The following is a 14,844-nucleotide window of genomic DNA, read 5'->3' on the forward strand; positions in this document are numbered from 1 at the left end:
TGTGACCTCTCTGAGGAAGTTAGACAGGGTACAATATCATGCACTAAGAATAAGCTTGGGACTTATGCGATCTACGCCAATAAACATTATCCTTTCAGAAAGTGGAGAAATGAAACTGGAAAAAAGAAGAATATTACTATCGTCAAAATATATACTAAAAAGAATGAGATGCAGAAATGACCCAATACTGCAAAACATTGAAGAATTAACACTTTTCAAAGGTTTTTGGAACAATAATAGAAAACCACCCTTTGTAGAAGCGTATGAAAGAGTAAAGCCCAGAATTAAACTCATGGAGAGATCACAAAAACTTCCAGTCTACAACTTAAATATTGATATGCACATCAGGGACCATGATATAGTGGTAGCTCCAATAGAAAAAAATAGCATCGACGCACCTTTGAAGTTCCAATCCTTTTGCGAGAGGCATATTAAATCCCCATATCAGGCTATTTATACCGATGCATCAAAACAGGACAATCCTCGGACCGTTGGAGCTGGAATATACTCTGAAAATATATCGGCATCTTTCAGATTACCAGATCATTGGGCTATATACACAGCAGAAATGTTCGCAATTGGATATGCCTTAGAGTGGTCCCTGAAGAACAACCCTAGAACAAATATCATCATTTTCACGGATTCACGAAGCGCAATTATGAAACTTGAAAACTGGAAAATAAAAACTGACATACATGCTATAGAAATTAGGGTTAAAACACTGCTAATAAGAGCAGAGGAGATGGGAATTAATGTTAAGTGTGTGTGGATCCCCAGCCATTCTGGCATAGCTGGGAACGAGGAGGTAGATAGGCTGGCTAACAGAGGGAGAGAAAAAGAGGTAACAAAATACGAGGGTAGCTACCAGGATGTTTTCAACATGATTAGACAAGAAGTCAAGAATGGAAGGAAATGGGCAGAAGTAAGGGAAAAACCAAAACCTACGTCAATATGGTGGGAGTTAAGGATAACATTACGGGAAACAAGTTAATAGGAACAAATATTTCAAGAAAAACATTAACAACAATGATTAGATTGAGATCTGGACATGTGCTATCACCCCAACACCTATACAAAATAAAAATCAAAGATGAGGAAAAATGCCATTGTGGCGAACGCGGTGATATTGACACATATTTTTCGAATGCTCATTGAATCAGGAAAATTGTTCACTATTTTATACAAGATTAGAAGCATTCTCCTTTCAACACCCAATTAATCTGAATGAGGTCATTTTCAGCTCCTCTCCTGATTTTGCAAAACTCATATCTGAGTTCCTCAGGGCCTCAAACATCAAGCTGTAATTTCGATTTGACTCCTGTTAAAAGACCTAATAACATATCATGTTTGTTTGACAGTAACAAGTTGTTGTTTTCCTATGTCAGTGATGTCAACCTGTTCCTGTGTAAACACCGAACCCGAGACCGAACGTTTTGACACATGATACTGGGTGCATGTCCAATGGACGAGCCCAAGGTTTCCCAACGTGACAGCTTGGGAAACAAGGAAGAAGAAGAAGAAGAAGAACTAATAATGTCTTCCGTGAATGTTATAGAATGATATGTAAAATAGTCATAAGCACAGTCGATCTATGAATGGAATTAGCAATGTGCTAATATTGTTAAACTTTCAGATCTAAGGAATGGCAAGAAATACTAGGAATGGAATTCACGGGTGAATCTCTATATTCATTCAAGATCTGCAATAAGCATTTTTCACCAGATTCATATATGGATCTAAACAGATTTAAGCTTCACAGATCCGCAGTTCCTATTCCTCGGCAAACCTCTGCAAGAACTATTAAGACACATGAAGTAAATATGGAATTTCATCTGTAGAATCTGAAAAAGGTATTTGAAAATTGCGATTTTGTGCATACGCCCTTCTGGCACGAAACCCTTCATATGATAACACATAACATCTCAACTCATTTTGCAAAAGTTTTGTTTTTTGTAGTTGTTGAAAAATAGTTATAAATTGTTTCAGAAATTATGACTAAAGTGACTAAGGCAGCTTTGGATGATCCAAGCCCTAGCTCAAAAATCCCACATTTGGCCACACCGAATATCAAGGACGAAAATATTCAGAAATTTTGATGAACTTTCAATAAAGGACAGTAGGTACACCAAGAAAAAAGCAATTGATGAAAATCATTCATAGAAGGGAGAATAATATGAGGAAGATTAAAACCTTATGTAGGGAAAATCCCAAGATTTAAAAGCTGTCACAAATGTATGTGAAACTAGTGTGGTATGTAAAATTATGAAATTAATGAAATTAGAAAAGGGAAAAGACAGTGAAAAGAAAAATAAATATAATTCAACATTGAAAAATTTCAAATTCATTAATTTCAATTTTTTTTTTCTCCAAGTTCCATTTATTTTGTATTTCATTTGTAAAATAAAATTTAGCTATTGTATATACATAAACCTATACTATACATACATATACATACATACCTATACCTATATTTGTTAATTATTGAATTGTTTCTTACTTAAATTGTGCTGGGACTTTTTTGGAGTTGAAATATAGCTATGAATCTTACTGATGTAGTTTTACATTTCCTATTTCCTCAGTGAATAAATGAGAAACTTTGCATTTTTGAAATCTGAAAATATTCCTTGATGAAAATTTGTCAATAAAGGCAATATTTATCAGATAGGACATTTTCCGTTCGTCAAAAATGCAAAATTTCTCATAAAACAATGTTGGCTCTTCGAACTGAATAAAATCGGCAATGCGCAGTTCAAATTTCCCGCGCTTTTGCGAGAAACTGCATGCAGCGCCTCTACAAATGCTTTCCGAAAAAATTAGGGAGATGGAGAACTAGGATCTGACTTCATTTTAGCAGGTAGTTGACCATCTCGTTTGTCTCTGGTCAAAATCAATTCAGTATATTTCTCAAGAATATTCGACTATTCGAGATGGATAATGAAAAAAGAAAGTGCAAATTTACGGAAGATCTTCCAAAAGAATTTCCATTCCTTATAAAACAAAACTTGATTCTGAAGTCCAATGTAAGAAGTGTTTGGGTCAATTAAGCACTGCATTTGGAGATAGAAGGGATATTGTAAGCTATGTTTCAAGTTACAAACGTAAAAAAAATGGTTAATGCAGCAGCGTTTTTCTCTCTGATCAAATATTTCAGACATTCAAATTTTGTTGGTTTATGAGTACCATGGTCTCTTGAAATCTCATAAAAGCAAAAAGTTTCATTTTTGCTTTTTTGAATAAGAGAAGCCCGATGATATGGCTTTATTTTTCAATCGTAGACGTTAAAAAAATAATGTGTTCCTGCGACACATTTCGGACGTCCCGAGAATTGTTCTAGAACTGCGCAAAACTGTTGCGCCCTAGTATCGAATACTCTGCGCAGTTCTAGAACCATTCTCGGACTGTCCGAAATTCGAACCCGAATACAGCTATTCTATTGATGAATAAATTGGTAATGGTAATACCATTGTATGAAGATAATTCTGGTGCAGTTGCCATTGCTAAATACGGCAACTCCACAAAAAACTCTAAACATACTGAAGTGTAGTATCATTTAATTAATGAGAATTATGAGAAGGGTGTGATTGATATTGTAAAGATGAAGTCTAAATTTAATTTAGCAGACATGTTGAATAAAAGTTTATATAAGAATTCCCAATTAGTATGAACCCAAAAATAAAAATAAGTTTTTAAAAAACAGAGTGGAGTTAGGATTGGTTTAATTTTCTTGAAATGTGTTTTAAAATTTCATGTGAAGGATCTATATTATAGATTTAAGGAGGCGTGTTGTAAGTGTCCGGATATGTATCTCATAAATACTATAATATTGACCTTATCAAAGTGTTTCGTGGCGCCACCAGTCATACTATATTCCAGTTTGGCAACTCTGTGTTTAACTCATTTTGAGTGACACATGTGATGATATTGACATATTTATAGGAAAAATCAGTCAGCCAGCCAGTTTTTGTAAAACGTTCTTCGAATAGAGATTGCAGATTTGATATGAATCTATAATTCAGTTATGAGCAATTATGACCTATTTTCGAATAAGGAAAATGTTGACTGGAAATCGCATAACTGAAAAAAAATTGAAGAGAAATTCAAGGTTTTTTGATACCCTCTCAAAATTTGGAAATCGTCCGCAACTAAGCTTTTGCGTGCCTATTTTTATATGAAATTTTTTAAATAAAATTATTCAGGAAACATACTTAAAGTTTTGGACCTATCAAATTGTTCAACACCCCGTATATGGTCAACACTGTGTTTTGTACAATTAATTCAAGACAAAAAATCTTACTCCGAAGCAAATTAAGGTTATTTTCGTGACAAAAATTCTACGCTTTATTTACTAACAATATTCGAAATCACAATTATACTTTTTTCAGAGTGTTCATCAGAAATTTCAATTGATATCTATTTCAGGATCATAAGATAATTTCATTCGAAGCTTTGAGTATTCGATTAATACACTCAATGTTCAGAAGTACATATACTAAACTAAAGCTGTCTTTCTATATAGAATTTTTGTGTTCAAAGTTTCTCCGAAGAGAATGAGAACTATCGTATATTCCAACGGATTAAAAAACAATCATATAACCTTGAATATTGAATCACTTCATATAAGACATCAAGCAATTAAAACAGAATTATTCTTCACCTCTAACAAGAACAATCAAATAAGGCAACATCAAGATATCATCAGATCGATCGTTACCGGACCGTTTTGAACAGGGGGGGCCATAAAGTGTCATAAAACATAAAAGTTGAAAGTTTATTGCTTCTATTGTCGAGAAGGCCGTAATCACCATTCCAAATATTCTGTTACAAGAATAACGTGCCTGGCAAGTCTTGCTTTTTTGAACGAAACAATATCTTTGAGTATTCTCAATGATAATATGTATCGAAATTCTCCAGAAAAATTTTTCTTCGGAATACAAAAAATGAAGAATTATGAGAAAGAGAATTTTTGAATGATCTTCCTTACAAAATACTTATTGCAGAAAAATCACGTGGTGAATAAGAATATCGTTAATGGAGATGAGGGGTTGAAAAAAATATGCGAAAAACAACTACATAGTGCTTCACATTATGTACAGAGTTAAATCGTCAACACTTTCTAATAGTGTTTTGGAAGGGTGGCAATTTCGAAAAAATATTATATGATGTACCCTTAGTTATGTATTTTCATCGAAAAAGCGAGTCTGCCATTTATTCCCAGACGTACTTAAGAAGACTCTCGTTTTCTACAATTTGTCTTCTTTCCTTCGAATAATATGAATTTCTCAAGAAAATACAACAGAAATAAACCAGAATAGTCTGATTCAGAGTAGTTCGGAAATATTCACGTAAAATACATGTCATCAACTCTGTTGTTATGAAAGGCCTATTTTATGCAAATATTCTTCTAAAATTGTGCTTCGCCGGCCTTATTTGAGCCATATATAAAGCAATAAAAATTTCCGTTGTTCAATATAATTGAATTCTTGGAAATTATACCTACACCTATAAACCAGGAATTACACAGTTGTACTCCTTACCCTCTCAAAATTTCAGGTAATGATGATGAAAAAAGGGGGGTGTATTTAAATAAAAGGAGGATTCGATAAATACGAGTTTCATTTTGAACCCTACCGTTGAGTATTGTGTGTCTTGTGAAAAATTATCAAGAAATCTTCAGTATATCTATTTATTTGTGTTCTGTGATATCTATCGATAATAAGGTGAGTGAACATCAACATTACTTGTTTAAAACTTAAAAGCTCACTTCCTCTCAACCTCATGTAAGTGTACGTTTATGGGAATCAGGACGGTGAAAAAAATCAGCAAATCTTAGCTAATTCCAACGTTTCGCAACATATATTGTCGCTTCTTCAGGGCTAAAATATGTACCATCTATTTTTTGAAAGCATAATTTGACTTTGGTAAGTGTGTCTCAGTGCGTATCGTGACTCTGCAATTGTCTGTTTTATTATATTCATGTTGATTTGTTTTTTTTTCTGTGTGTGTTGTCGTTTTTCGTTTCTATTCACGATGATCTGTATTTTTTTCACCTTCCTAATTCCCATTAACGTACACTTAGATTAATTGTTTAACACGCTACACTTAATTGTTTAAATTGGTCCGGACATCCGGAAGAGTTGCCTACAAACTTTTTCACTAGTTCCGTACAATTAGTATAATTTTTCTCATTTCAAAAAACGAATGTGGAAATATGACTAGCTTGCGTGTTTATCCTGGATTTAGAAATTGGATTCTGCGAATTTAATTGTTTTTTTAGGGAAAATGTCTACAGTAATGTGCACATATGTTGGATGTTCTAAGAAAATATCCACCGAGAAATCCATCACATATTTCAGATTTCCAGTGAAAGATGAAGAACGTTGTCGAAAGTGGATTCAGCATTCTGGAAATACCGAGCTTTTAGGTAGGTAATCGTTTTATTCATAAACATTGTTTTCACTCCGGGTAATTACTGACGTGATAAACTTTTTGATTAATTTACTGCTGTCATATCGAATCAAAAACTAATATTCATCATATTTTCAGATATGGATGAAAAACAATTGATATACAGAAAAATTTGCGAAGGGCATTTCGAACAGAATGCCTTCACTAACCATCTCCGTCAAAGATTGGTGAAGACAGCTGTCGCTATACACTGAGGAGTTCCAGGATTTTTCGGTAAGTTTGCGATTGATATGTTTGGTGTCAGGCAAGGATTATTTTTAGTGAGGCATTTCGTGTGAATCAGTTATTTAATCAACTAGGCTATTAATGAAAGCGATTAATGATTGAGATATTTTAATTTTAATGTTCGAGATTATTCATCGCTCAATTAATGATCGAGTTGATTACAAGATTTTTCCGTCGACCACATTTTGAATTGAATGTGAATTCCTGATTGCAAAAATTTTCTATCGATACCTATCATAGAAATCATTTTATATATTATTACTCTAGAATGCAAATCCAGTAGTAAAAAATTCGGCGAAAAATTGACAGTGGTCGTTAATACGAATGCGCATAATTAGTTTATGCAAGAAGGGTGTGATTGATATTGTAAAGATGAAGTCTAAATTTAATTTAGCAGACATGTTGAATAAAAGTTTAGATAAGAATGAGCATAAGTAAAACTATTATCAGGTATTTGGATTATCCATTTCACCACTCCCTATTCATATGAACCCAAAAATAAGAATAAGTTTTTAAAAAACAGAGTGGAGTTAGGATTGGTTTAATTTTCTTGAAATGTGTTTTAAAATTTCATGTAAAGGATCAATATTATAGATTTAAGGAGGCGTGTTGTAAGTGTCCGGATATGTATCTCATAAATACTATAATATTGACCTTATCAAAGTGTTTCGTGGCGCCACCAGTCATACTATATTCCAGTTTGGCAACTCTGTGTTTAAGTCATTTTGAGTGACACATGTGATGATATTGACATATTTATAGGAAAAATCAGTCAGCCAGCCAGTTTTTGTAAAACGTTTTTCGAATAGAGTTTGCAGATTTGATATGAATCTATAATTCAGTTATGAGCAATTATGACCTATTTTCGAATAAGGAGAATGTTGACTGGAAATCGCATAACTGAAAAACAATTGAAGAGAAATTCAAGGTTTTTTGATACCCTCTCAAAATTTGGAAATCGTCCGCAACTAAGCTTTTGCGTGCCTATTTTTATATGAAAATTTTTAACTAAAATTATTCAGGAAATATACCCCTAAAAGTTCTGGACCTATCAAATTGTTCAACACCCCGTATATGTTCAACACTGTGTTTTGTACAATTAATTCAAGACAAAAAATCTTACTCCGAAGCAAATTAAGGTTATTTTCGTGACAAAAATTCTACTCTTTATTTCTAAATCACAATTATACTTTTTTCAGAGTGTTCATCAGAAATTTCAATTGATATCTATTTCAGGATCATAAGATAATTTCATTCGAAGCTTTGAGTATTCGATTAATACACTCAATGTTCAGAAGTACATATACTAAACTAAAGCTGTCTTTCTATATAGAATTTTTGTGTTCAAAGTTTCTCCGAAGAGAATGAGAACAATCGTAAATTCCAACGGATTAAAAAACAATCATATAACCTTTAATATTGAATCACTTCATATAAGACATCAAGCAATTAAAACAGAATTATTCTTCACCTCTAACAAGAACAAACAAATAAGGCAAAATCAAGATATTCCAATCTGCTCGATCGTTACCGGACCGTCTTGAACAGGGGGGGCCATAAAGTGTCATAAAACATAAAAGTTGAAATGTTTGTGGATAGTTCTCGTTCCTTCCAGAATTCAGTAATTGATAACTTCTCGGTTTAAGGAACTGGATGAAAACACTTTGGACTCTTAGAGCGAAAAAGTCTCAATCCCACCTCAACAACGATCAAAAAAACGGCCTAAGAGCAAGAACATGTAACATTATCCACAATTTTCTTAACAAACTCCAACACACAACAAACATAAATTATTTTACCAAATATTTTCTAAAGTTAAGTTCTTACACCAAACATTTCCTTAACACTTATAGAGATAGGATGTTGGTTACTAATTCAGATAAAGGAAACAAGGTGGTAATAATTAATAAAGACGAGTACAATACTAAAATGGAAGAGTTGTTGTCAGATTCATCCACTTACACTAAATTACGACATGATCCTACCAGTTCAATACAGACGAAATGCAATAACATCGTCAAAAAGATGAAATCCAACTCCTTTATCACAGAGGTACAATCTAAAGCCCTTCACACTTACAATTCAGTTGCTCCAAAATTTTATGGTCTCGTCAAGATACATAAAGACTGCAGACCTCTGAGACCCATAGTTTCATGCATTAATTCACCCACACTAAAAATCTCTAAGTTTGTGGCAGATATTTTAGCAAAACTACGACCATCATTTAAGTTCATAATACAAAACTCTTCAGATTTAGTTTCGAAATTGAAAGACGTCACAATACCTAGTGGGTACATACTGGTAAGCTTTGATGTAGTTTCCCTATTCACGAGTATTCCAAGGGAAAAACTCCTTGAGATCATAGAGAACAGTTGGAGTGAATTAAGCACATTTACAGTGTTATCAAAGAATCAGCTAACTGATATTGTTGATTTCATATTCCACAACAGTTATTTCCAATACGGTGGACAATTCTTTGCACAAAATAAAGGATCTGCTATGGGTAACCCTGCCTCGCCGATTTTTGCTGAGATAAACATGAACGCACTTCTTTTGTATGTCTGTTCTCAGGTAGATTTCCTTATCCCGTTTCTATACATTTACGTAGATGACATTATCATGGCCATACCTGGTGATAAGATTCAAGTAATGTTAGAATTGTTCAATTCATTTCATCAAGATTTAAGATTTACATACGAAGTAGAGAACAACGGTACCATACCCTTTTTGGATTTAATACTTATTAAAGAAAACAACAAAGTTATTTTTGACATTTATCAAAAGCCAACAGCTTCTGGAAGAAAACTTCACTACAAGTCGTTTCATGAATTTAAGCATAAAATATCAATAATAAAAAACATCAGGCAAAAAATCTTGAATCTCAGCCATCCCAGTTTCCACATGAAGAATTTTAATTTTTTCTCAAAAATGTTACGTGAGAACGGTTACCCCAAATCTTTAATCAATAATATTTTTTACGCCTCATCCGTCAATAATCCAGTTAACGCTCCAGAAAACAATGAAGCTACACCATCTAAAAAAACATTTAAACTTATTTTTATCCCGATGTTGACGAAGCAACTTATCCATGCACTGTCTAGCAGCGGTGTCCGTATTGTTTGCTATTACAGGAAAACAATTAAGAACTTTTTTTCTAAGTTAAAAGACCTCACCCCTAAAATGTTACAATCCAATTTAATTTATAAAGTTAACTGCAAAAGTTGTCAGTCTTCATATGTGGGTCAAACTAAACAATATCTCAAAAATAGAATGAAGCAACATGAAAACGATTGCAAGAGTGGCAATTTTAGTACGGGTTTGTCATTTCATCATAGAGATACAGGTCATATTTTCGATTTTGAGGAACCTGAGATTCTATCTAGAGAAAATAATTTGGACAAGAGAATTTTCAAAGAGATGATCTTCATCAAGAAAACAACAGACAACGTCAATGTTCAATCTGATACTTCCACCCTTAATAATATATATATAAACCTCGTTAGATAGTCGATGAATACCCCTGTGTAGTGTTTCCTAATTGTGTTTTGGTAGTAAGAATTTCATATGTTCAATGTGATAACTCGCCCGCCGGTCTCTCTGTTTAGTTGATTGTTGGATTTACTATGAATAGATTACCAAGAAAATCTCAAGTATTTACCGAGCCCTCTAAGCATTTATTGCTATTACGTTTTATTTTTTATGACTTTTCCATTGACTGGTTCTTCCTTGAAGAATAAAGGATTTCTTAGGTAAGAGATTATGGGCGATGATGTTTTTGATTTCAATACAATCTAGTCAGTCTCCAAACATTGAATTTTTTGTAAAGTTGATTAAACAACCTAAATTTTAAAAAATTTGTAATAGTTCCTGTAATCTGTTTATGTAGATATCGATATAAGTTTGTTCTAGCCACATAATCGTCCATGTATTGATGTCTTTTTGATTTCTTTTATAATTGTAGCCTGAGGAAGGCGAAATATAACGCCGAAACGTCGCTCTAAGAGTCCAAAGTGTTTTCATCCAGTTCCTTAAACCGAGAAGTTATCAATTACTAATAAAAGTTGAAAGTTTATTGCTTCTATTGTCGAGAAGGCCCTTATCACCATTCCAAATATTCTGTTACAAGAATAACGTCCCTGGCAACTCCTGCTTTTTTAAACGAAATAATATCTTTAAGTATTCTCAATGATAATATGTATCGAAATTTTCCTGAAAAAATTTTCTTCAGAATTAAAAAAATTAAGAATTATGAGAAAGAGAATTTTTGAAATATCTTCCTTACGAAAAATCACGTGGTGAATAAGAATATCGTTAATGGAGATGAGGGGTTGAAAAAAATATGCGAAAAACAACTACATAGTGCTTCACATTATGTACAGAGTTAAATCGTCATCACTTTCTAATAGTGTTTTGGAAGGCTGGCGATTTCGAAAAAATATTATATGATGTACCCTTAGTTATTTTCATCGAGGAAGCGAGTCTCAAAGTTTCTGCCATTTATTCACAGAAGTACTTTAAGAAGACTCTCGTCTTTTACAATTTGTTTCTTTCCTTCGAATAATATGAATTTCTCAAGAAAATACAACAGAAATAACCCAGAATAGTCTGGTTCAGAGTAGTTCGGAAATATTCAGGTAAAATACATGTCATCAACTCTGTCGTTATGAAAGGCCTATTTTATGCAAACATTCTTCTAAAATTGTGTTTCGCCGGCCTTATTTGAGCCATGTATAAAGCAATAAAAATTTCCGTTGTTCAATATAATTGAATTCTTGGAAATTATACCTACACCTATAAACCAGGAATTAGACAGTTGTACTCCTTACCCCCTCAAAATTTCAGGTAATGATGATGAAAAAAGAGGGGTGTATTTAAATAAAAGGAGAATTCGATAAAATATGAGTTTCATTTTGAACCCTATCGTTGAATAGTGTGTGTCTTGTGAAAAATTATCAAGAAATCTTCTGTATATCTATCATTTGTGTTCTGTGATATCTATCGAAAATAAGGTGAGTGAACATCAACATTAATTGTTTAAAACTTAAAAGCTCACTTCCTCTCAACCTCATGTAAGTGTACGTTTATGGGAATTAGGAAGATGAAAAAAATCAGCAAATCTTAGCTAATTCCAACGTTTCGCAACATATATTGTCGCTTCTTCAGGGCTAAAAGATGTACCATCTATTTTTTGAAAGCATAATTTGACTTTGGTAAGTGTGTCTCAGTGCGTATCGTGACTCTGCAATTGTCTGTTTTATTATATTCATGTTGATTTGTGTTTTTTTCTGTGTGTGTTGTCGTTTTTCGTTTTTATTCACGATGATCTGTATTTTTTTCACCTTCCTAATTCCCATCAAGGTACACTCACATTAATTGTTTAACATGCTACACTTAATTGTTTAAATTGGTCCGGAAATCCGGAAGAGTTGCCCACAAACTTTTTCACTAGTTCCGTACAATTAGTATAATTTTTCTCATTTCAAAAAACGAATGTGGAAATATGACTAGCTTGCGGGTTTATCCTGGATTTAGAAATTGGATTCTGCGAATTTAACTTTTTTTTTAGGGAAAATGTCTACAGTAATGTGCACATATGTTGGATGTTCTAAGAAAATATCCACCGAGAAATCCATCACATATTTCAGATTTCCAGTGAAAGATGAACAACGTTGTCGAAAGTGGATTCTGCATTCTGGAAATACCGAGCTTTTAGGTAGGTAATCGTTTCATTCATAAACATTGTGTTCACTCCGGGTAATTACTGACGTGATAAACTTTTTGATTGATTTACTGCTGTCATATCGAATCAAAAACCAATATTCATGATATTTTCAGATATGGATGAAAAACAATTGATATACAGAACAGAATGCCTTCACTAACCATCTCCGTCAAAGATTGGTGAAGACAGCTGTCGCTATACACTGAAGAGTTCCAGGATTTTTCGGTAAGTTTGCGATTGATATGTTTGGTGTCAGGCAAGGATTATTTTTAGTGAGGCATTTCGTGTGAATTAGTTATTTAATCAACTAGGCTATTAATGAAAGCGATTAATGATTGAGATATTTTAATTTTAATGTTCGAGATTATTCATCGCTCAATTAATGATCGAGTTGATTACAAGATTTTTCCGTCGACCACATTTTGAATTGAATGTGAATTCCTGATTGCAAAAATTTTCTATCGATACCTATCATAGAAATCATTTTATATATTATTACTCTAGAATGCAAATCCAGTAGTAAAAAATTCGGCGAAAAATTGACAGTGGTCGTTAATACGAATGCGCATAATTAGTTTATTTTCTAGTAGAACGTTGCCGAATTTCTGAATATTCTGTCGATCGCATCCTATGCAGAGGGACCGGTGTTAACTTAGCAGCCACTTCAGATCTAGCGGCCGTTTGACCAGTGGCGTCGGGTACTTTTTTTTTCGCGTACTGTGCATACTGAAATCGTTATTAGGTCTCGGAAATGAATGAATTCTTTCAAACTCAGAGTGCTCATTCATTAGAATATCATAAATACTATTTCAAAGATTTTGTATTCCTAGAATGTTGAAGTGTGAGTTCCAGCCGTGAAATGGATATTCGAAATATAATCGAAAATAGGTCTAAAAAATGAATAAATGGTTTGAAATTCAGTGTACGTAATAAAAAAACACTATTGAACGATATTCCGACAGCTTTTTGATTTGCAAGACTTGGAAGGGTGACTTTCAACCCCTCATCTCAGAGTCCACAAAATATTTCGAAAATCGGTCTAAAAAATGGATAAAGGGTTTGAAATTCGGTTTGCATATTTATAAGGCACTATATAACGATATTCCAAGAGGTTTTTTTTATTTGCAGGACTTGGAAGGGTGAATTTCACCCCCTATTCTCAGAGTCCGCATAATAAATCGAAAATAGGTCTAAAAAATGAATAAAGGCTTTGGAATTCGGTAGAATATGTATTTATAAACCCTCAAGAAACGATATTCCAATAGCTTTTTCATTTGCAGGACTTGGAAAGGTGAATTTAACCCCCCCTTCTCAGAGTCCACAAAATATTTTCGATTTATTCTGTGGACTAGGAATATCGTTCTTTGAAGGTTTATAAATACATACACGTAATTTCAAACCCTTTATTCATTTTTGAGACCCATTTTCGATGTTTTTTTTATTATGAGTAATAGGGGTGAAACCCATACAGCACATGACGTCCAATGGACGTCCATTTTATATCCAAATGAAGTACAAACGTCCACGGACCTTATATGGAAGTCCAATGGATGTACATTTCTGGACATTTACTGTACGTTCATGAATGGACGTTTTATGGATGTCCATTGTTCTTTAAATAAGGGATGTTGTACAAACATCCATAAACATCCCTTATTGGACATCCTGTGGATATACAAATCTGGATCTTAATTGTACTATCAGAAATTGTACGTTAGTGTACGTCCATTCAACGTACATTTTTGGATCAACGTGAATTATCCAGGAATCTTTTGGATGTTCGGATCTGGATATAAATATATACTGTTTTGGTATGAGTTTTCCCAAAATAATATTGTTTCGTTTAGTTTGTTCAATGAGTATTGGAACCTAGAAGAAATTTTTGTTAATTCATAAGAAATTCATTCATCATAGATGCTGCGTTAGGATGGCATGAAAAAAAAAAATATGGAACGTTGTCAGTCGGGAATTTTAGAAAAGTCAGTCGAAATAGTTTTGAGACAAGTCACTTATTTAATTGAATGAATTGTTATCTGTTTCATAAGTTACGATTTCGATGATTGTTAAAACTAATTAATTTATAAAATAAATTCTTCCGTTTATTACACCCTTATTTATTTTGTACATAAACTTGTTATTCAAATCAACGGAATCGCAACTTATCGAAAACATTTAATTCTCAACTGACTCTTCTAAAATTCCCGACTGACAACTTTCTATATTTTTTTATGTTTCCATGCCATCCTAACACAGCATCTATGATGAATGAATTTCTTATGAATTAACAAAAATTTCTTCTAGGTTCTAATACTCATTGAACAAACTAAACTAAACAATATTCCTTTGGGAAAACTCAAACCATAACAAAATCCCCAAAATTAAAATATTTATTCCCTAAATTGAAAATTTTGGAAATAAGCATTTTAAATTTA

At 33.0% G+C, this 14,844-nt stretch overlaps 1 protein-coding gene across 1 annotated transcript; it reads left to right on the plus strand.

Annotated features, from left to right (window-relative positions):
- The first annotated feature begins 6,279 nt into the window (after positions 1–6,279).
- LOC123322883 (THAP domain-containing protein 1-like) lies at positions 6,280–6,659 on the plus strand. Its single transcript, XM_044910952.1, has 2 exons — positions 6,280–6,421; positions 6,544–6,659. The coding sequence occupies exons 1-2, from the start codon at positions 6,280–6,282 to the stop codon at positions 6,657–6,659; spliced, it is 258 nt and encodes an 85-aa protein (XP_044766887.1).
- Positions 6,660–14,844: the final 8,185 nt, after the last annotated feature.

This window comes from Coccinella septempunctata, chromosome 1 (assembly GCF_907165205.1).
Source record: "Coccinella septempunctata chromosome 1, icCocSept1.1, whole genome shotgun sequence".
Taxonomy (NCBI): Eukaryota; Metazoa; Arthropoda; class Insecta; order Coleoptera; family Coccinellidae; genus Coccinella; species Coccinella septempunctata.